Source organism: Lithobates pipiens, unplaced genomic scaffold (assembly GCF_037356315.1).
Source record: "Lithobates pipiens isolate NorthernLeopardFrog02 unplaced genomic scaffold, aLitPip1_a1.2 Scaffold_22, whole genome shotgun sequence".
In the NCBI taxonomy this organism is placed as follows: Eukaryota; Metazoa; Chordata; class Amphibia; order Anura; family Ranidae; genus Lithobates; species Lithobates pipiens.
Window position 1 is genome coordinate 148,050,412 of NW_027507784.1, and position 23,334 is coordinate 148,073,745.

At 40.3% G+C, this 23,334-nt stretch overlaps 1 protein-coding gene across 3 annotated transcripts in view; it reads right to left on the reverse strand.

The window, feature by feature from the left end:
* Positions 1-23,334, reverse strand: part of VPS8 (VPS8 subunit of CORVET complex) — a 350,033-nt gene that overhangs the window by 238,047 nt on the left and 88,652 nt on the right. For all 3 annotated transcript variants that reach the window (XM_077448451.1, XM_077448450.1, XM_077448449.1), the window contains exons 21-25: positions 22,700-22,746; positions 13,682-13,904; positions 7,938-8,027; positions 7,797-7,848; positions 2,709-2,751 (exon numbers count right to left, since the gene is read on the reverse strand). In XM_077448451.1, coding sequence (XP_077304577.1) covers positions 2,709-2,751; positions 7,797-7,848; positions 7,938-8,027; positions 13,682-13,904; positions 22,700-22,746 — 455 coding nt within the window. The remainder of the gene's footprint in view (positions 1-2,708; positions 2,752-7,796; positions 7,849-7,937; positions 8,028-13,681; positions 13,905-22,699; positions 22,747-23,334) is intronic.

A 23,334-nucleotide genomic window follows, 5' to 3' on the forward strand; every position in this document is an offset into this window, starting at 1 on the left:
TTAGTACAGTACATATAAAGTGGCCCTTCATATTGGAGAATTACCTTTTGTTTTTCATGAAGAATGTAGGCATATGTTCTTCATTTCTGCCCAAAAACCTGTACATTGAGGCTCAGTTCTCAGGTGCCACAGCTTAGAGTGACAGTGGACCTTCAGGGCTTTACTGTTTTAGTTAAGTGCCTATTACGGTTAGCGCTATATAACTCCTGTATAATAATAATAATAATAATATACTCTGTGGGCATCCTCTTTCCAAAAATCCAAATAGAATTTTAAAGTAAACAAAAAACAAAAAACGTTCTCTTCATTAATATAACAGAATTAATGGAGGTGCAAGTTCCAGTGGTGTGGGACCTATAACAGAGGCTTTGGAGGCAGCAGAACTATGGGGGGCTAGAGGGGACTGGTCCTCAAAAAAGGTAAGCAGCTGAAAAGTTATCTAATCTCTGGGACAGAAAAAAAGATTTACAGAGCAAAGAAGAGGTGGAGTACTGAAGACTATCTCATGTGCCAAGATGAGGTGATTGTGAAATCCACCCATCAGAAAGGCAAGTCATTTACTATATAATGGTAAAACGTCTATAACGTCTGTACTCCTGATGTGGAGACTACCCCAGAATATTTCCAGGTGACAGACTGTACATTGTGTAAAATATAAAAAAAAAAAAAAAAAAACGCATTGCTGTAAATCAAATACAGTAATACCTAGGATTGTGAGCACTCGTAAATTCCCACATAAAAAAAAATGGAAAAACATATGATTTGTTCCACAACCATTAATTCATATAAAAATTATTATTGCAATACAAAATACAGTAGAGTATAAAGTGTATGGTGTATACAGTATGTGGCCAGAGGTCCAAGGGCAATACGAGCAGTAGAAGGATCACCGTTTTAATGTAAAAAAAAATTGGAATTACACTCACCATTTATATCCTGGGTTAAGGAGTCTGGTGCTCATCCATGTAAAGCCGTTGGTGTATACAGTAAAGCCGCTGGTGTATACATTACTGTACATCAGGGGGCACTGGTGGCTCCCGGTGCATCTGGAGAACTTGGAGACACTCAGGAACTGTTGACACACTGTTGACATGTCCGGGTGCTCTGAACTTGCTTTACGCCCGCCTCACACCCAGCTGGTAGTGTCTCAGAGATCTCCAGGAAGCGATGGGAGCCACCAGTGGCCCCGAACCTCTGGCCACATACAGTACTGTATACACCAGCGACTTTACATGGATGAGCCCCAGACTCCTTAACGCAGGATATACATTGTGAGTGCAATTCTGCTTTTTTTTTTAAGATTAAATCTGTGATCCTTCTACTGCTTGTCTTGCAAGACAGCGCTCGCATATCAAGTTACAATTTAAAAAATGTTGCTCATCTTACAAAACGCTCGTATCCCACGTTATTCGCAAACCAAGGTATTACTGTATATACATATTTGGAACTTTTGTTTGCATTTTAATATATAGTCATCAGTGCATTCATCTCAGTCCCATTTAGAGATAAAACAACAACCTTTTACAGTTTACTGTAGTAAGGTTTCCCTCATTAGTGCTCACTGAAGACACGGCATCTATCCTTTTCTGAACCCACAAGAACCTGCCCTGAACCTCTACGCAAATTGTCAGATGAATACATGAGTCTAATTTTTTTACCTCCAGAATAAAGTAGTGGAACACAGACATTTCCAGCAAGTTGAAAAGCCTGAGATCAGCACATACTATTTGTGGAAATGACTGCACTGGATCCTGAAAGAAGTCACCTCTAGTAGACCCTTTATAGGATTTGCTGCTTTTGCATTCCCATTAACCTATATGGGGATAGAAGTATTTCTGATGCAACAAAAGCTGGTGTACACAGGAGCCAAATAATACTATTAATTCTTATGAAAATGATTTACTTGCATTTATATTTTGAAATCACTAAAAAGGATTATTTTGTCTTCCACCACCGACTCCTACAGAGACAAAAACTCTAAGCCCTTATACACACAGTCGGACATTCCGACAACAAAATCCGTCGGATTTTGCCTGAAACTTGTGTTGCATACACACTGTTGGACAAAGTTGTCGGAAAATCCGATCGTACGTAACGTGATGACGTTATTTCGTTACGACAGGACTATGTTCAGGCTAGTAGCCAATAGCTTTGGTGTAGGAATTTGATCTGAGCATGCGTGGCATTTTGTCTGATCGGAATTCTCTACACACAATCGGGTAAAGTCCAATCGGATCATGTTGTCGGAAAGTTTTATAGCCCAGTTGTAAAACTTTGTCTGTCGGATATTCCGACGGAAACAGTCCGATGGAGCCCACACACAGTCGGATTATCTGACAACAAGGTCAATTCGGACATTTTCTGTCGGAACGTAGGACCGTGTGTACAAGGGCTAATATGAAAAGAATGATCAAATGCTTGGGTTGATGCTGTAACAAGGATATGCAGCTAAATGCACAGAAAACCTTTTATGCAGCTGCTGGGGGAAGAGCGAAATAGAAAACTATAATGTGTCACTTGAGTGACAGCTGATATAAATTCAAGATGGCCATGCTCATTAGCAGGCTCAAGTCTTTTGAACACAAGGAGGACTTTTTAGAGTTACAGAACATGCATAAAATATGCCACATGCGCATATAATCTCATGGGAAGATATCTGTTGAAATGAATGGTCTGCTGACAGGGACTTTTTAAAGAACAGTACTTACCTAATATAAACAAGAAGCTTGTTTCCCATCACAACTTGCTCATCTAAAACAAATTTAGAATATTATTGTATAACTAGAAAAGGAAATCAAAGGAACACTATTAAAATGACTAGATCTGTGTTTCAAACCCTCCACTTGTCTTTATGATACTTATTGTATTAAAAGCTTTCCTAACACCATTGGAACAATTTCTTTTCACAATTTTAAATCTGGTGAGTGGGAAGGGCCATACACCCAATAAAAATTTTAACTATTCACATGGCTTGTTACAGTTGAGACACCGAAAATTGATCATGTCTTTCATAAAAGGGTTGTACCCTGAAAAAATTATGGTTAGGTAATATAGCCAATGTATATCACAATTTGTTTGCATATGTGGGAAAAAAAAAAAAAAACTTATTGTTATAATGTATGAGGTTATTTTTTCAGAGTCTGCATGTTCTCATACCCGGTGCTGTAGGTGTCAGCACGGGGCTTTCAGCACCACAAACCAAGTAAAAGTAAACAGAGGAAGCCAATCGGTGCTTTTAATTTACTTTTCACTTATTATTTTTGTAGTGTATATTCCACTATATGGTAAAGTTGCCATGCAGTTGATCTAGGAGTCTGTGAGTGATCAGATAGCAAAGCACCTTGATGGAGTTTATATAGTGGCAGGGGACTTTAATGAAGCAGATTTGAGATTAGTGCTGCCAGTTTTAACAGCATGTCGATATCCCCATGAGGGGGGAGAGTACATTAAACTTTGTTTACACTTAAGTGTCTGGAGGGTGGAAGGCCAGATTTCAGATCATATAGCAATCTTTATGGTACCTGCATACTTACAGGTTAGTAGGAAGGAGAAACCAGTACTAAGAACAGTCAGGAGGTGGACTGGTGAAGCAATTAAAAAACTGCAGGATTGCTTTGGGGAAACTGATTGGTAGGTCTTTAGGGATGCTGTTACCTCAGGCAATCGGGCTAAATGTAGAGGAGTATTGCTCTGTGGTATTAGTATGTTAGTGTGTAGGAGATGAAGCAACTGTCAAGACCAGGGGTCTCTAAACTTTCTAAACAAAGGGTCAGTTTACTGTCCTTCAGACTTCAGAGCAGCTGATCTGTGCCCAGTGGAAGTAAACAATGCCCCAACTTTGGTATTAGGGGGACAAATTGTGCCCCATTGTTGGTATTAGTAGCAGAAATAATGCCTTAAGGGCTGGATAAAGACAAGCAAAGGGCTGCATTTGACCCCTGGGCTGCAATTTGGAAACCACTGGGTCAAGACGTTAAAGCAGTTCCCAAATCAGAAACCCTTCGTGGATAAGGAGGTAAGGGCTTTGGTTATGGAAAGAAATATCATCTTTAAGTCAGGTGATAAGGAGAGAGATAGTTTGACAAGTGGGAGGTTAAGAGTAGGCATTAGGGAGGCTAAACAAAAGTAGAAACTGAGGTTAGAGAAGGGACTTGAATGCAATTGTGCTAGAACCAGGTGGAAGACAATCCAGTCAGCCACAGGTTATACAAAAAGACAGGCTGATGAGAGAGAAGGTGAGGCCTCCCTACCAGAAGAATTAAACATGTTCTAGTCCAATTTTGATCATCGGAATAATGCTGTGATTACTAAATTGTCTCTCCTACCCAGGCATATGTCTCTTAAGATTTCTGTTCAGGATGTGCATTTAGGCTTTCTAATGCCACGTACACACGACCGGACTTTGACAGACTTGGTCCGGCGGACTTATAAAAATACGCACAACTTTTTATATACCTTTCTCTTACTGTATACGGGAATATATATATCACGCACAATCTTAGTGCCTATAGAATTTATTAAGCCTCCTAGGCCAACTCCCTATTATAGTACCGCGCATCACTACTTTTTTACCTCTTTACTCCGCTATTGGGACCCAAGCATCCCCATTTCAGTGTATGCAGCAGTACGATTATCGGATTCTTCCCTGATTAGGCGCAGGAATAACCCTTTTCTCACGTACACACGACCGGACTTTGACAGACTTGGTCCGGCGGACAATCTGACGGACTTTGCAGCTGAGGTCCACCAGACTTTCAAACGAACTGACAACTTAGAAGACTTGATGACGTAGAATAAGGAAGTTCATAGCCAGTAGCCAATAGCTGCCCTAGCGTCGGTTTTAGTCCGTCAGACTACCACACAGACGAACGGATTGTCTGCTAAAAGTCGAGTCCGGCAGACAAATTTTAAGCCAGTCTTATTTCTATGTCCACCAGACTTTTGGGAAGAAAAAGTCTGCTGTAGCCCACACACGATTGAATTGTCCGCTGGAAAATGTGTGTACGCGGCATAAGTTAATGAGTTAAGGAGTTAATGAGAGGAAAGCTGCAAGGCCTCATAACATTTCAGGGATTATTTTGAAGAATTGTGCCTATCAATTGGCAGATGTAGAGAACGTTAATGCTTGCTTTGAGCAGGAGGTGGTGCTTTCTTGCCTGAAAACATTAGTAATTGTCCAAGTTTCTAAGAAATTTAATTGTTCTTGTCTTAATGATTACGGTCGGTCCCGTGGCTCTGACACCCAGCATAATGAAAAGGTTTTGAGAAATTAATTTTAAGCCATAATAAAAAGTATATTCGGCTAGGGCTGGATAGCTACCAGTTTGCTTTTAGAGCTAATCAATGCACAGAAGATGCTATTGCACTGGCTTTACATTCTGTACCAACCCATTTGGAAATGAAAAACAGCTATGTTCGTATGCTTTTTATTGATTTCAGTTCAGCGTTTAATACAATCTTACCGATGAAACCTGTTACGTTAAATTCACTGGGGTTGAGCCCAACTCTTTGTGTTTCCTGGCCAATAGGCAGCAAGGGGTAAGGGTTGGTAGTTGCTACTCTCTACATGTGTACTTGACTGTCGATTTTAGGAGATGTAAAAAGACCAGCTATGAGCCAGTTGTGAATGATATGGTGGAGTTCTATTTCTTGGGAACAATAATTAGGGAGGATGCGTCCTGTCTGGTGGGCAAAGCTCATCAGAGATTGACCTTCTTGAGGAAGCTGTGGAGGGCGCAGGCTTTTCTTTTCTCCTCAGCTTCTATAAGGCTGCCATTGAGAGTGTGCTGACTTAGAAGTTATACAACAAGTAAAAAAGGTGCAATGCAACAGTACCTCAATATATATAGTTCCTAATTGTCCAAGGGTTTAGGGATGAATATCTGTGTAATGTATACACATACACGAGTCAGTCAGGGCTGCCACCAACAGGACCAGAAGCAAGGTCCAGAAAGAGCTAAGAAGAAGAACAAGGAGAGGGGCGCCTCTGAGTATGTATCAAATAAACATTTATTATAAAACAAATATCCACTCACATGTAAAACTGCAACAGAGCATTCATGCAGGAAGGAGAAGGACTACTAGTCACAGCAGGTCTGTATACTGTAGGCAGCACTTGTCCAATGAAGAGTGGAAATTATGTGGTGCAGCAGCAGATCCTTCCAGGGGTAAGGTGCACCAGATTTTTCAACAGCGGGATCAGCAGAAGATTTCTGTGACCAGATGTGGGTTCCAGGAGAGGGACTGACGCTCACCCTTGTAGCCAATTCTCCTTCTCCTTCCTAAACGCTCTGTTGCAGTTTTACACATAAGTGGATATTTGTTTTATAATAAATGTTTATTTGATACATACTCAGAGGCGCCCCTCTCCTTGTTTTTTTTTTTTTACTTATAAGTTATCACTTATGCCAACACAAATTTCTTTGTGGCAAGGGATGTACACGGTCGATGACAGTAATGTCTTACAGAGGGTAAAAAAACAACAAAGAATATCATTAAGGGGCATATTTACCAACTATTGAAAAACTGGGCAAGAGGAGGTGCCTTTATAGGGTGGTAAATAATGACATATTTTCTAGATGGTCTAGTTGTGAGCATAGTAGTTGGTATAAATAGTTCAGTCTCAGTGATTGTTGATGATAAAAAGCAAAGTGGGGTATTAACTTCAAAACAGGATAAAGAAATTACACGCGCATGTGTGGCCTTTTCTATACAGGCCCTCGTAGAATAGCCATCTACTTACAAGCCTGCAAGGGTGATGGCTTATCCCTTAGGACAGATGGTTTAAGTGCAATAAAGGAGCACTGCCCACCCCACTCTTGCTGTGGCTCTTTTTCCAGGTTGCCTGTTGGTCAGAGTTTTGTAGTGGGGGCTAGTAATGGAAAGTGTGGATTTAGGATTAATATATTTATAACCATAGTCATCCCTTAAATGTTATCAAAAAATATTTTCTAATTATAATCTGCAACCAACTATCATTTTCCAAGTTGGCTAAAAACAACCTTACAACCATGACAACTGGGCAATTTCGTGCACTAAGGCCGCGTACACACGTGGGGACTGTTCGCTCAACTTTGTTCGTCAAACAGTTTCAGCGGACAGTCCGCTCAAAATTAGCATGGACGGACTTGCCCACACACGACGAACGAACAGTCCGCTGAAACCGTGCGCGATGACGTGAACGGCACGTACGACGGGACTAGAAAACGACGTCCTATACACTGCAATGCAACCTTCGGCGTGTAAATTCTTTCTGAGCATGCGCGAGACTTAGTTTGACGAACAAGCCTACACACGGGCGGACTGTCCGCTCAAACCAAGTTTCAGCGGACAGTTTTTCGGAATTTCCGAAAAACTTTGTTCGTCAGACTGTCCGCTGAAACTGTCCGCTGAAAGCCCACACACGAGCGGACTGTCCGCCGAAACACTGTTCAGCGGACAAAGTTGAGCGAACAGTCCCCGCGTGTGTACGCGGCCTAAGTACCACCCTAAAAAGTCTAGTTTTCTGCTTATTTGAGTAGCTTACTGCTTTACTGAGAAGTCAAAGTTTTAAATTACATGCACACTCTGCAAAATTAGTAAGGTACTTCCTAGGATTCAGGAATGGTGGACCTGTCTAATTTTTATTTTTTATTACAACACTGCGTAATTAAGTAGGTATAATAAAGGCATAGCTTACCACGTAACAGTCAGTGTAAAAAAAACTGATATAAAAAAATGTACTTTTTCTAGAAAAGAAAACTAAGGATGTACAGGAAAATTCTGAATCTTATACACTAGTATTGTCCCTAACGTACCTGTCAAAGATTTCCCAGAGCCAATTGGTGCAGAAATGGACTTGAACAATTTCTACAAGAGTAACAAACACATAAGTTATCGCTAGAATGAGACAAAAAACGAAACAAACTATTAAATACCATTAACAAAGAAAATCTTACCTCCATTGGGCTTATAAAATCATTTGTCCCACTATTGTATACATAAATCATTGCATCGTATAGTCTGTGTTCCCAGCACATTTGGACAATCTACAAAATAAAGATCAAAATGAGAGCACTTCTATGAAGAAAATTATAAAATAAATTGATGAAGCAGCGTTGCTTTTCAGGAACAGGTGGCAGGTTTGCCTTTCCACTATATTACATTTAAAGACATTTCCATAATTAACCCAAATAAATGTGGTTCATAAGGTTTTTTACCTTAATGCAATCTTTGCATGAAGATAAAAAAAATCTTCCATGATCACCCCCCTTAAATAATTATGTGGCTTCTCTTTCAATGCAGCGCTGCTCCTGTCTGCATCAAAGCTGCTCTCTCTTCCTTTATTCACAGGATACAAATGCAGTAGTGGGATCCATTGGCTGCTGTCAATCAAACACCGTGAGGGGGAATTGGGGGCAGGGCTAAACTGCGCTGTGTGCGCCAATGGACATGCACAGCCTGGCTCAGGAGCACACAAGCACAAGTGTCCCCATATGAAGCTGCTTGCTATGGGAGTACACAGAGAAGAGGAAAAGTGGACAGTGCCAGCAGGGGACACCAGAAGAGGAGGTAAGGGACCATTCTGTGCAATATTCCTTGCCCAGCAGGCAAGTATAACATATTTATTATAATTTTAATTAAAAAATATGTCCGATTTAGTAAACAAAATTATCCATCCTAAAAAAAACAAAAAAAAAACAAATTGGCCACAACAAATAGAAAAAAAAAATACCCATAAATAAACATAGATACATTTCGTATGAAAAAACAAACAAAAGGATTGATAAAAAAGCAGTCTAGGCACTTACAGAAAGCCAATATATGACAATATATCTTGTAGGTAAAAAGCCGACTCATTCAGATGCTTGTAGGAAACCTTCTATTACAAGAAGTTGATACTTTGACATGTCCTCCTCCTTGCTTAGCTATTAGTCAGTAAGGCCATCCTATTTGGAAGTTGGAAGCGGAGAATAGGAGGGGCTAACTTTCTAGCTCAATTTACTATTTGCAGAATTAAAGTGCTCCAGGTTCTTGGGCCTCAGAGGCCTCCTAATTTATCCCAATGTTGACTATCAGTGGTATCCATTTATGGTACCCGGACTATCAATTTTTTTTTTAATCTCTAGGTGATGCAGCAGCTCTTCCTGGTGTGAAGCAGCCTGCGCACAAAAGCCAATTGCTTCCAGTGGTGTTCCAAGTTACAGCTGAATCATGTTGTTAGTTGGTCCCTGGTACATACTACAGAGGGCAGTATTAGACCAGTTCATTGAACAGGCCAAACTTTGAAGGTTTGTGACTAAAATATCTGGGTTGCCTGGTCTCACCCTACCTTCCTCTCTGTCATTAACAAAGTATCTACTCTTCCCTTTAGGACAGTGGTCTCAAACTGGAGGCGCTCAAGCTGTTGCGGAACTACAAGTCCAATGAGGCATTGCAAGGATGACAGTTACAAGCATGACTCCCACAGACAGAGGCATACTGGGACTTCTAGTTCCACAACAACAGGAGGGCCACTAGTTTGAGACCCCTGCTCTAGGCCCTGTTTCTTTCCGGTGGAGGTAACAGAAACAGGCCAAGTGGTCCATCGACACTGCCCCATTTGTTTACATTTATAAAAAAATTTTGTTAACTTTTTTGTCCGAGTATAAATCTATGTTTATCCCAAGCATGTTTGAATGCTCTTACTCACTACGAGTTTATTCCAAGCATAAACTACCCTTTCTGCAAAAGAATACTTTCTAAGATTCGTTTTCATCTTTCCTCCTGCTAGTTTGAGCTCATGTCCCTATATACCTGATCTTGGCTTTATATTGAAAAAACGGCCCTTCTGAACCTTATTTATCCCCTTGAAGTATTGAAAGGCTTTAATCATGTCTCCCCTTTCCCTTCTTTACTCCAGGCAGTACATTAAGCTCCTTAAAGAGGAAGTAAACCCTGATGAGTTTACTTCCTCTTTCATTCCCTGCAAAGGCAAAGCATAATGGACTATGCATCGCATAGTAGCCCATTATGTGTCACTTACCTGACACAGGAGCCAGCGAAGTCTCCGCTGTCCCCTGTAGTTCCGAATGTCCATCTTCTTGGTGGGTCTCCGTGGGTCTCACTGCTCCAGCGCTGTGATTCGCCAGAGCAGCGATGACGTCACTCCCGCGCATGCGCACGGGAGCCGAGACGCGCGGCATTGCACAGCATCTTCGTCATTGACGATGCCCTGCTCAGTGCGCTTGCGCGCCGCTGTCCACAGCGCATGCGCCGTAGATAGCAGTGCCTGTCTTCGGGAAAATATCTCCTAATCCGTATAGGTTTGGGAGATATTTCTTGGACCTACAGGTAAGCCTTAATCTAGGCTTACCTGTAGGTCAAAGTGGTTTGTAAGGGTTTACAACCACTTTAAGACTCTCCTGTTTTATTCCTTAGACCTTTAGGTATTTTTGTTGCCTGTCTCTGGACTCAATGGGGGGAATTCAATAAACGTTTCTGGCATTAAACCCCAATTAATGTACTATGCCAAATTAATAAAGCATTTGCGACACACTTGGTTCTGACAGCTACTCGTGCACCAAACTCAGGTAGTTCTAAAATGCGCCATTTTTACATTGTGCCAAATGTAAAAGTGGAGCTAATTAAAACCAACTTTCTTTTGTTACTGGCTCAGACAGATTTTGCAAAAGTGTCTCTTGTGCATTCTAAAAGTGGTGCAGCATGACCCAAAATTCAAGTATACCTGGACAGGTACGTGAATTTGGTGCACTCTTCACCACTTTTACAATACGAGAGACATGTTCCAAAATTTGTCTGCGCCAGTCATTATGAATTGCAGGGGTTCCATCTTATCTATATCTTTTTGTAATCGAGATCTTCAGAATTGAACATAGTATTCTAAATGAGGTCTAACTAAAGGTAATGGTTTTTGAGATGCATATTAATTACTATTGCTCCAGAGCCTGAGAATCTTTTTTACAATTCCAAAAGTCCCACAAGATAACAAATACAGAATTCCTTCACAATGATTATCTTTTTCAGTACCGATTAGCTTACATTGTCAAATCTTTGATCAGTAGTTGTGCACTACCATTATCTCTCACCCCATTGAAAACGGATTTAGGTTTAGTCCACCTTGCTTCCAACCTGATATTTTCCATATACAGTATCTCACAAAAGTGAGTACACCCCTCACATTTTTATAAATATTTTATTATATCTTTTCATGTGACAGTACTGAAGAAATTACACTTTACTACAATGTAAAGTACTGAGTGTACAGATTGTATAACCATTTTACTCTTCCCTCGAAATAACTCAACACACAGTCATTAATGTCTAAACAGTTGGCAACAAAAGCGAGTACACCCCTAAGTGAAAATGTCCAAACTTGGCCCAAAGTGAAAATATTTTGTGTGGCCACCATTATTTTCCAGCACTGCCTTAACCCGCTTGGGCATGGAGTTCACCAGAGCTATACAGGTTGCCACTTGAGTCCTCTTCCACTCCTCCATGATGACATCATGGAGCTGGTGGATGTTAGAGATCTTGTGCTCTTCCACCTTCCATTTGAGGATGCCCCCCAGATGCTCAATAGGGTTTAGGTCTGGAGACATGCTTGGCCAGTCTATCACCATTACCCTCATCTTCTTTAGCAAGGCAGTGGTCGTCTTGGAGGTATGTTTGGGGTCGTTATGTTGGAATACTGCCCTGCCGCCCAGTCTCCGAAGGGAGGGGATCATGCCCGGCTACAGTATATCACAATACATGTTGGCATTTATGGTTCCTTCAATAAACTGTAGCTCCCCAGTGGTGGGCAGCACTCGTGCAGCCCCAGACCATGACACTCGGAAAGCTCACTTGTCTTTGTACTCCTCACCTGGTTGCTGTCAGACACACTTGACATCATCTGAACCAAATAAGTTCACCTTGGTCTCATCAGACCACAGTAATCCATGTCCTTACTCTGCTTTTCTTCAGCAAACTGTTTGCTGGCTTTCTTGTGCATCATCTTTAAAAGATTCCTTCCGGGATGACAGTCATGCAGACCAATTTGATGCAGTGTGCGGAAAATGGTTTGAGCACTGACAGGCCGACCCCTTCAACCTCTGCAGCAATGCTGGCAGCACTCATAGGTCTATTTCCCAAAGACATCCTCTGGATATGATGCTGAGCACATGCACTCAACTCCTTTGGTCGACCATGGTGAGGCCTGTTCTGAGTGGAACCTGTCCTGTTAAACCGCTGTATGGTTTTGGCCACTGTGCTGCAGCTCAGTTTCAGGGTCTTGGAAATCTTCTTATAGCCTTAAGCTGCATACACAATATCAGATTTTCTGTTAATTTTTATCTTCAGATTACCAAAATCATGTAGTGCAAGGGCCTGCCTGATTGCATACAAATTGAAACTCCTAAGGTTTGACCTCATATTATATGGTTTTGGTAAATCTGAATAAAAAAGATCAGCAGAAATTCTGATAGTGTGTAAAGGGCTTAAGCCATCTTTATGTAGAGCAACAATTCTTTTTTTCAGATCCTCAGAGAGAGTTCTTTGCCATGAGGTGCTTGGTTGTGGTTGACATCCAAGGACCAGCATGAGAGGGTGAGCGTGATAACACCAATTTTAACACACCTGCTCCCCATTTACACTTGAGACCTTGTAACACTGAGTCACATGACACCATGGAGGGAAAATGGATAATTGGGCCCAATTTGGACATTTTCATAAGGGGTGTACTCACTTTTGTTGCAGCGGTTTAGACATTAATGGCTGTGTGTTGAGTTATTTTGAGGGGGCAGCAAATTTACACTGTTATACAAGCTGTGCACTCACTACTTTACAATGTAGCAAAGTGTAATTTCTTCAGTGCTGTCACATGAAAAGATATAATAAAATATTTACAAAAATGTGAGGGGTGTACTCACTTCTGTGAGATACTGTCAGTTTATATGAAACCTTTACGCATGAGGATGCCTTGTTTTAGCTCAAGTATTTGGTGCAGCTTGGTCACACCATGGGCTTGTGGAAAATTGCACAGACCTTGAGCTCGCAATAGCTAACAGCACAACAAACATTCTCACCCTGGAGAATTCATACAAACTGTTTCTAGGCTGGTACTACACCCCAGCTCATTTGTCTAAGAATGTACTGACATATCCCCCACACAGTTTCAGAGCTTGCTCTCAACAGGTTGACATAAGATACTGTATATGTGAAGGTCCTGGCAACCATATGTGTCTGTCTGCTGACTTCTTAGACTAAAGATAATTTCAAGCGAGGATGGGGCACTGTGCTTTTGAGACTTTGCTTTCTTTTTATTTTTTTTATTCTTAGTTCTTTATCTAGACATACCATGCTCAAGTCAAGTCTAAGTTTTACATACTATGGATGCCGTTGTGAACCTTCATTTGTATTTGCCTTAGTGATATATGATTTAACTCAAAGAAAGCATTACAATCTTGTCTTTTTGAATATGGATCTATATGGACTTTTGACCAAGTGTGTTATTATTTGCTATCCATAATGTACTCTTTTCACTGTTTTGTTAAAGAAACTGGAATACTAAAACAAATCAGTTAAAAATACAATAATATTGTACACCTTTTCATTGATCTATAAATACTGGATGGTATAAAAATGTGCAAGATTAAAATAAATCATGGAGAAAATAAGTTAAATATAAGGCAGTGATCAGTATGTAGGACATAGTAAGAAATACCTGCTGTATGTCAAGGCTGGTGATGTCCATGTGCACTATACAAGCCTCCAAACTTTCCATCAAGCCCCGATCCTGAAAATGGAGCAGCAGATCCTTCATGACGCGAGTAGTAAGACCTGGTAGCTGGTCCCGGAGGAGATAAGACTCTAAACACTCCAAGAATACTCCTTTAGCTACACAGTTCTCACAGAGCTTGTCATACATCTGACTAAAGAGGATATCCCTGCACATATAAGAAAAATAGCATAGCTTAACAGAAGAACCTTCCAATGATAAATATGTTAATGCTTTAGCACTGGGACTATACAAGTAAAATATTACTGTTTTATGTATAGTTTTTCCACACACCCACTGAAATGTCAGCCCTCTCAAAATTACATTTCACCCACATCCTGTTACTAGATATGTCAACAATTCTGTAGCACAATAAATATTTATTAGTGTTAGATTAATACTAGTTCGCATTATCAAAGCAGTGCTATCTATGTTAGATTTATTAGGTAGTTTTTGATTAATTTATTTCTTCAATTAAATAGATTTTCTGTATTCAGATAACTTTAGTTTACTGGCGATTCCAACTTTGACTTTTCAAAAAACATGCAACAATTTGTATATCCTGTCATATACACATTTCTATTTTCAGAATTAAATTGCTCTAAATACAATATTAAACACTGCAGAAGGCAAGCCTATGAATTACAATAAAACACATCTATAAAATAGTAAAGTTACAATCGAAAGACAAGGCAATTTAAAAAGACATATAAAAGACAGTATTAGGCAATTTAAAGGTGAAAAACCTCTCTAGTTCTAGCAAGTGCCAAAATATTTGTTGATAAGTAATTGAAGTACTTTATAAAAGAACTTTATTTTTTCAATATTTATTGTGATGAAATTTTTATGAAACTAGACATGATTAGCTGTCAGAAGGCGTCAGGAGGCATCAGGACATATATAAAACAGGTTCCTTAAGTCAGTTGATGCACACATCTAGTAAAAGCTGGCCTCTGAAAAACTCTTGATCAGAGAGTTTCTTCTGCATGGTGATGGATTCATCGGACTTCTGAATACAGAGCTGTCATTCTTACTCATTGCTCTGGAGACAACCTTTCCCATTTTTATGGTAAAAATTGCTCAGATGGCCAAGCAGATAACGGTGACATTCCCCTTCAAGTCACTATCTTTAGTCCATTAGCATTGGCATTTCAATGCATCTAAGGCAACTATTCCCCTAGGTTCACACAAAGGACACACATCCTACTGCCTTCACATGGACAGGTTTTAACTCTTGATGACTACATTATGGATGAAAAATGGGAGTTCACAGTCCTAATGATAACTCGTGATAATGTCTATCACTACACAGTGCTGTCAGCCTCATCAAATCCTAAGATGAACAGAGGACGAACTCTAAATATAAGCTCTGTCATGATGCAGCTTACAAAATGTGTCTATTGTTTAGTGCCACTAAAACACAATTTTCTCTTCACTCAATGGCTTTCAATCCATCTATATACAGCGGATAAAATAAGTATTGAACGTGTCACCATTTTTCTACGTAATTATATTTCTAAGGGTGCTATTGACGTGAAATTTTCACCACATTGTCAATAACCACTCATGCAATCCATACATACAAAGGAACCAAAAACAAATACGTTCAGAAATTAAGTGTGTGTGTAACAAAATCCTTTGTTGGTAATGATAGCTTCAAGATGCCTCTTATATGGAAAAACTAGTCGCATGCATTGCTCAGGTGCGATTTTTGGTCCATTCTTCCACACAGTCTTGAAATCGTGAAGGTTAGGTGGACCTCTTCTATGAACTCTGATCTTTAAAATGTTACTAAACCCACAACAATAAAATCAGTCTGTTAACCGTTAATTGTGGAAACCAAGGGGTTAATCTTCTGCCTTGTATAAAAAAGCTGTTTGATCCTGGCTTCTCTGATATCCCCCCCCCCCCTCCTTCCGCTGACTTATAATAATTTCTTGATAACACATCAGAGTCTATGGAGTCAGGCTGCACATGCTCAGTTTGGTGTGTACTGCTAGAGAGTTTGTTTTTTTCATGGGAGGATGCATATGATCAGCACAGGGCCAATCAGCATTGTCCAAGCAGAAGGTCAGGGGTCTTTTGCAGTCTCATAGGTCAGTCAGAAAACTCCTCCTACAAGCTTCAACCAGTGCTTGGCTGGACACTGATAGAGGTCACATGACTGCTCTAATTGCTGATGAGTAAAGGTATTTAGCAGTTTATATTTAATAAAATAATTGCATTTCCCTGTTCTGTGGGAGACCAGATATAGTGAATACAGGTCCCTGGGTTTAGTAACATTTTAATTCTTGACATAGATGTTCTACTAGCAGCTTTATTTTCTTTCTTTGAAACCAATTGAGAGTTTCCCTGGCTTTGTGTTTGGGATCATTTTCTTGCTGAAATGTCGACTCTCGTTTTATCTTCAACATCCTGGTAGATGGCAGCAGATTTTTATCAAGAATGTCTTGGTACATATTTTCCATTCATTCTTCTTTCAAGGATATGAAGTTTGTTAGTACCGTATGCGGAAAAACAGCCCCACACCCTGATGTTCTCAACTTCAAACTTCACTGTTGGTATGGTGTTTTTGGGGTGATGTACAGTGCCATTTGACCTCCACACATGGTGTGTATTATGGCATCCAAAGAGTTAGATTTTAGTCTCAACTGATTAGACTATACTCTCCCAGTATTTTACAGGCATGTTGTGCAGCAAAAACTGAAATATATGCAAAGTTTAATCACAGTGGCTAATCCCAATCAGGGGCAGCTGCAGTTCCTCTCCTCCGTGACAGCTCACCTTGAATAATTTGGCCCCACTAATTTAATCCTAAACGGGGACCTGAATGTCACATTGATTCCAAGACTGCACTCCTCTTCGGGTAAGTCATCCATCATTCCTATCACAGTGACCAAAATTCATCTTTCTAAACTCCACCTGACAGATGCATGGCGGGCGCTGCACCCCACAGAGAGAGAGACTACATTCTTTTCAGCTGCCCGCAACTTCTAGCAGGTTGGATCATCTACTAATCTCTCAATCCCTGTTAGATTTTGATCCATCTCCCTCGATATGCCTCCGGTTATGGTCCGACCATGCACCGGTGCATCTATCTTCAGGTCGGCTGCCTATAAATAACCAAAAAGAATTACCGCTCCAAGGTAATGACTTCTCCCAAAAAAGCTGTCTCCACAATCCAACAGGGTGCCGGCTCTGTTTGCGACAGGAACTGAAGTAGAAAACATGTAGCTGGATAGCTGCACTCCAAATTATTCAACTTTATTTAAAAAATGTAATTAAAATCATAGCATCTAGGCTTGTATACAGACTAACTGCACAGCCGCTGACATGTTTCACACCGAACACAGTGCTTAGTCATATAAATAACCACAACTGGATGTGGCATTTAAAAAATGATAATCTTCTGGGGGGCGTGGTGACCGCCGAGCGTGATGGCCGCAAAGAGAGGAGCTCCGCTCTGCACAGGGGGAATTAACAGAGCTACGACAGCGGAGAAAGCATACGGAGCACAGCTGCAGCACCGGAGGATAGCGGGGAGCTCCAGGGAACCGGCGAATATGCGGAGGAAGCAGTCACAAGCACTTAAACTGACGGATTTCTATCCGGTAGTAAGCAGAGGGCCACAACAAAATGGTGGCGGGAGACACACACCTCCGCCGCTACGCAGCTCTCAGCAGCCCATCCCGCCGGAGCTGGACGGACTAACACGGAGGCAGGAGAGTGAGCAAGGAGCTGCAGAGGAGACAGACTCTGGTGGAACCACTTCTCCTTGTACCTCACCATTGACAAGAAGCCCAGTTAAGTCCAAGCCTAGGCTGGAACCAGAAAACCTAACTGGCTATACAGGGGCATTACAGAACATGGAGGTGAGTGATCCCCAGAATCAAGCAACACACAGCACGCCATACATAGACCCTATGGCCCAATTCCCCACTGCAGGACAACCGATTTCTGATATCACCATGAAAGAAATGCTAATGTCCCTACGCACATCTATACAATCAGACTTAAATTGCATGCATCCAACAGTGCAAGGAGGAAATACAGGACATAGGAGATTGAGTACACCAGGTGGAAACACAAATGTGCGAGGTTATGGCTTCCTTTAACGCACTGGTAGACTCTCATTCAGCACAACAGTCTATATCCAAAATACAAATGAAATTAGCAGATCTCGAAGATCGCTCTCGCAGAAATAACCTAAAAAAATCAGGGGGATACCTGAATCTATTCCTGCACAATAACTGCTGCAATTTGCCCGAGAACTATTTCAAGCAGTTATTCCATCACTAACCCAAACAGAACTTATTATTGATAGGATCCATAGGGTGCCCAAACCATCTTTTTTAACCCAAGAAATCCCCAGAGATGTACTGCTGAGAGTCCACTTTTTTCAAGTAAAAGAAAAACTTCTGGAAGCATTCCGTAAAGCTGAAAACCTACCTGAACAAGCAAATAACACACAGGTCTTACCCGATCTGTCGCAATATACTCTTCAACGGCGCTACAACATGGCAACACTCACCAAAGCATTAAGGAATCACAAAATAATTTATCATTGGAAATATCCAGCCAAACTCAACATCACCTATAAAAGATCCAAATCATCTGATCAACTCTCTTGAGGAAGGAATCCGCCTGCTACAAAATTGGCAGATTTTCATACCGGAACAGGATCAAGATATGACCTCACACCCACAACGTAAACCTCCATGTGGAAAAATCCTACAGGATTGGACAATTAAATCACAACGGAGATCAACCACAAAACATAACAGAGATTATTACATGGACCCCCATTCACTTTAAAAGTCTACTAGAATTCCCCCAGTGACTGACAGTGGTACCTGACACCGTACCAAACCCCAATGTTGTAGGCGCCTTTATCGCCTGTCCTTTGGACCTTCATTCTTAAGTTTAAATTTTGGTTAACATGGTTTTGAGGTTCCCCGTTGGGAACTTAGAAGTTGCTGTTTATGGTTACAAAACAAAAATGTTGTACCAGATGCGTCACAAACTGCTTACCCAATCAAGATACAGAGGACACACTCACAATTTCTTATTTTGGTTGGCTAATCTGCTTTGAGAAGCAAGTGCATCAACAGTTATACTCTCGATGCCCAAGCCTGTCTCTCAATACCCTCAAGACAAGAATGCAATCAACTCTCCAGCAAGAATATCACAAACATCAAGATGATCACTCATGGATATTAAAATCTTATCCATCAACGCAAGAGGACTAAATCATCCTGCTAAACGTAGGTCCCTCTGGAAAGATGCTGGCCTTCAAAAAGCGGACATATTAGCAATACAACAAACTCACTTCCACAAACAAGCTACTCCAAAATGTTCTCATCCGAACTTCCCCCATATTTTCCAATCGTCGTTCATATCCAAAAAAAGAGGAGTGATGATAGCCATAAAGGACACGGTATCTTTCAAACTCAAAAAAATCTTTAATTGATCCCGAAGGATGTTTCATAATATTGGTTTGTATAATTGACAACTTGCATATAACATTGGCCAATGTATATGCTCCCAACTCGCACCAAATAAAATTTATTAGGTAGCTCATAAAAAAATCTCCCAGGTGCGGGAGGAGAACATACTAATGTGTGGAGATTTTAATACTATTATAGACGGTAAACTTGAGGCAGCACTTGCAAATTTCCTGGTTTGGGCACATTAATATTTTAAAGATGGATATTCTCCCCAAATGATCATATCTTTTCCAAGCTATTCCTTTTTAACCTACCAATGGCATTTTTCCCTACACTCCCTCAGGCTACAGTTTCTATAGCAACAGCGACTATCTAGACTGAAATACAAACTTATGTGTACCCCTAAATGTACCCCTAAATTAGAAGGAGGTACTGGATTACCCAATTTTGAAATATACCACGTTGAGTCCTTATTTTCTCGACTGTTGGAATTATTTCCTCGTCCATTAACAAAATCCTATTCTGAGGTTAAGCAGAATATGTCCCCAGTCCCCAGTTTACTTACGGCACTACTACGGGGATATGGTGCTACGTTTCGTTCCATGTTGTCACTCTCTCTATTGTCTATTGCGGCCCTATCCGTATAGTACCGTTGTGGGCCTTACGCACTCTCAACAAAACGCAGCCCTTTGATCTCCTTTTTTGATAACCCAGCCTTAGCGGAGAGTAGCGGAAATTCTGTGTTTAGCCCATACGTACGGATTTCGCGGCTTACAGCCCGATCATTTGTGCATCCATCATTAGGCCTCTTTCATACCCAGGCTGATGGTAACAGAGCTCTTCAAGACTGGTTGACAACCTTAAGCTTGAATAAGCTAAGTCACTGCATGTCAGGAAAAGTGCATAGGCCCTTAACGGCCTATGAAGGATTGTGTACTCTCTCGAAAGCAACCCGCCGTACACTTTCTCTAATCAATAAAAAGATCATTTCTCATACTCATTGTGAGCTCCCCACATACACTAGACTGTGGTCGAGGGACTTGGAGATGGAGATACCCTTAGAGGATTGGTATACTTCATTCCTGTTCACTCATAAATCCTTGATCTCCTGTTATACGTAGGAGAAAAACTTCAAGTTGCTTTCCCGGTTTCTTTAAACTGGATCTTTCCTGATACACCTGACACCTGCTGGCACTTTCATGGAGCGAGAGGTACCTATTTGCACATATGGTGGGGATGTGAACATATCCGCCCCTTCTGGAAACATATTTGGAAGATATAACAAAATCACAAAAAAATAACAAAATGACGAGTTGCTCGTCCCTTCACCTAAGAACTGCTCTTTTATTTTTCCTACTAGTCGCAGAAATCTATTCTCCTTAGATTTTTTTTCTTTCAACAGCATGTCAGCTTATCTCCAGATTCTAGAGGACTGACACTCTCCCTCCCTTGAATCTATGGGCGGACCTCATCAATGATACCATGGAAGTGATGCAAGCTAGAGAATTGGACAACTGGGAAAAACATAAAAAGCTGTGGTATATTTGGATTCATTACTCAAACAAGTTTCAAAAAATATTTTTTTTCTAGATAAGAGGTTTGTTGTTTGGTTTGCTTGTTTTGACCATAAGTTGTAAGATAGACCTTTGGGGATTGTATAAGCCTTATAGCTTGTACCTTGTCGACCTACTTGATTTCTTTATCCATCTCTCTTTTTTTGTTTCTTCCCATTTCTTTGCTCCTTCCTTTTTTTCTGATTTTAATACCATACCCGAGATAATGTTTGATTCGATTCCATGATAAATTTAGCATATATGGTGTCTATGACTATTGTATTTTGGGTTCTATTGTAATGTACTGGATAAGTTTCCCCCTTCCAATTTCCTTTTTTTGTACCATATGTTTTGATTCTCATATGCAGAAAATATTAACAAAAATACATTCAACCTAAATGTTGTGTAGCAAACTTAAAACTAGCTTCAACATGCTTTTTCTTCAGCAATGTCTTACGTGGGGAGTGTGCATACAGCCCATGGCAGTTGAGTGGATTACTTATTGTTTTCTTTGAAACAATTGTACCTGCTAATTCTGAAGCTTTCCACAAGTGGTCCTTGGCTCTTGGAAAACTCTTCTGATCATTCTTTTTGCTCCTCTGTCAGAAATCTTGCGAGGAGCACCTGGTTGTGGCCGGTTTGTAGTGAAATTATGTTCTTTCTACTTCTGGATTATGGTCCCAACAGTGCTCACTGGAACATTCAGAAGTTTAGAAATCCTTCTGTAACTAATGCCATCAGTATATTTGCAACAATAAGGTTGCGTAGGTCTTGAGAATGCCCTTTGCTTTTACCCATCATGAGAGGTTTCTTGTGTGACACCTTGGTAAAGAGACACCTTTTTAGAGGCTATCAGTTAAAACTGAACCAGCTGAAATTAATTTGCACTGACAAGGGGCAGGATTGCTTTCTAATTATTTATAAATTTCAGCTGGTGTCTTGGCTTTCCATGCCTTTTTGCACCTCTACTTCTTCATGTGTTCAATACTTTTTCCTTGTGTCATTCCATTTTATTGCACATAACTTAATTTCTTAACTTATTTTTTTTGTTTCTTTGTATGTATGGATTGCATGGGTTGTTACCAACATGTGGTGAAAATTTCATGTCAATGGCACCTTTAGTAACATATTTACCTAAAAAAAACGGCGACATGATCAATACTTATTTTACCTGCTGTATGTGTCTTGCACTCCGATTCTGTGCAAAAGCTTTCTGTACAAACAACCATCACTACTGCTTTCTCTCCCTGTGCAAGGTGACCAGTTGGGTGTCTGGTCTCCTGTCGTTTAAGTAGAATTGCGGTATCCAGCCTTTCCCTGCCACTACATGGTCCCATAATGTGAGTGACAGCAGATTCAAATTAATCTTGACAATCTGTGCTCCGCTGTACCTCTCAGGCATTGTTATTCCGTGAGGTATAGGGGTCAGTATTGCACACAATAAGAAATTTACAATGCCCTAAAAAATCAACACAATTTTAAATATTGTAAGCATAATTAAGGTAAAACGTTAATCCCTGCTTAAGCTGCACCCACCAAGAAAAAAAACAAATCTTCACATATAATCAATCCAAAGGGAATGGTGAGAGACATAGTTTCCCAGCAGGCACACATCACTAAGATGTAACAGGAAGAACCCATCTGCATCTCCTCCTAGGCTGATTGACTGAGTATATCACAGCTACTGTTTCTAGTCTCTTTACACGGACATTAAAGAACTTAGAAATTGGTTTTCTTTTCATTTGGACAAATAAGGATTACACCTGAATGGAAATAATGGAGTTTGGAGTTCAGCTTTAAAACGATTGTACAGGGAAAATATATTTAAAGCTTTGAATACATTAAGATACTGTTTATTATCCTCAATCAACAGTAGAAAACAACATAACTAAGAAAAAAATAAATCATATATTCAGATAATAAAAAAAAAGAATAATTTCAGACAGAGTGAAAAAACAACTTACGTGCGTTTCAGAAGCAGGCAATAATCAACTAAGACCGGTACAATGTCCTAACATAAAAAAACATATCAACAATAAATAATAATTTTAAAATCTCAAGGAAAAAAATTTAAAACACAGCCAGAAATGTCATTGGAAATACAAAAGAAGCCAGTGGAGGATTTAGCCTCTAGTCTCAACCTTTATTCTCTTTTATGAGTTTCAAGAGGACCTTGTCATACATGGCCAATAATCATAATGTTTCCTAAAGAAAATGTCCGATTACATTTACAGATAATTATTAGAAACCTTGAGAGCATTTTTGAGATAATACTACTGTCTAATTTATTTCATGAAATACTGCCAATAGTATTTCGCAATCCTCCATTTACGTGAACCATAAAAGTGACCAAACAAGGTCATTGGGTGTATGGGATCCATCCAGATTCAAGAAATAAGACCTTGATTCTGCCTTTCAGACCCTTTTTTGCTTCCTTTGCTAGACACCCATGCCAGATAGTACAGACAGGTCATACTGGCTGTACTGTAGTTGAGCAATACAACTAGACTAAACACAGCCCCCCTGTGAAAACGGACAATGAAGAAGCAGTACAAACACAAAGGTCATCATTCTGCTCTCTCCTCCTATTAGTGTCAGG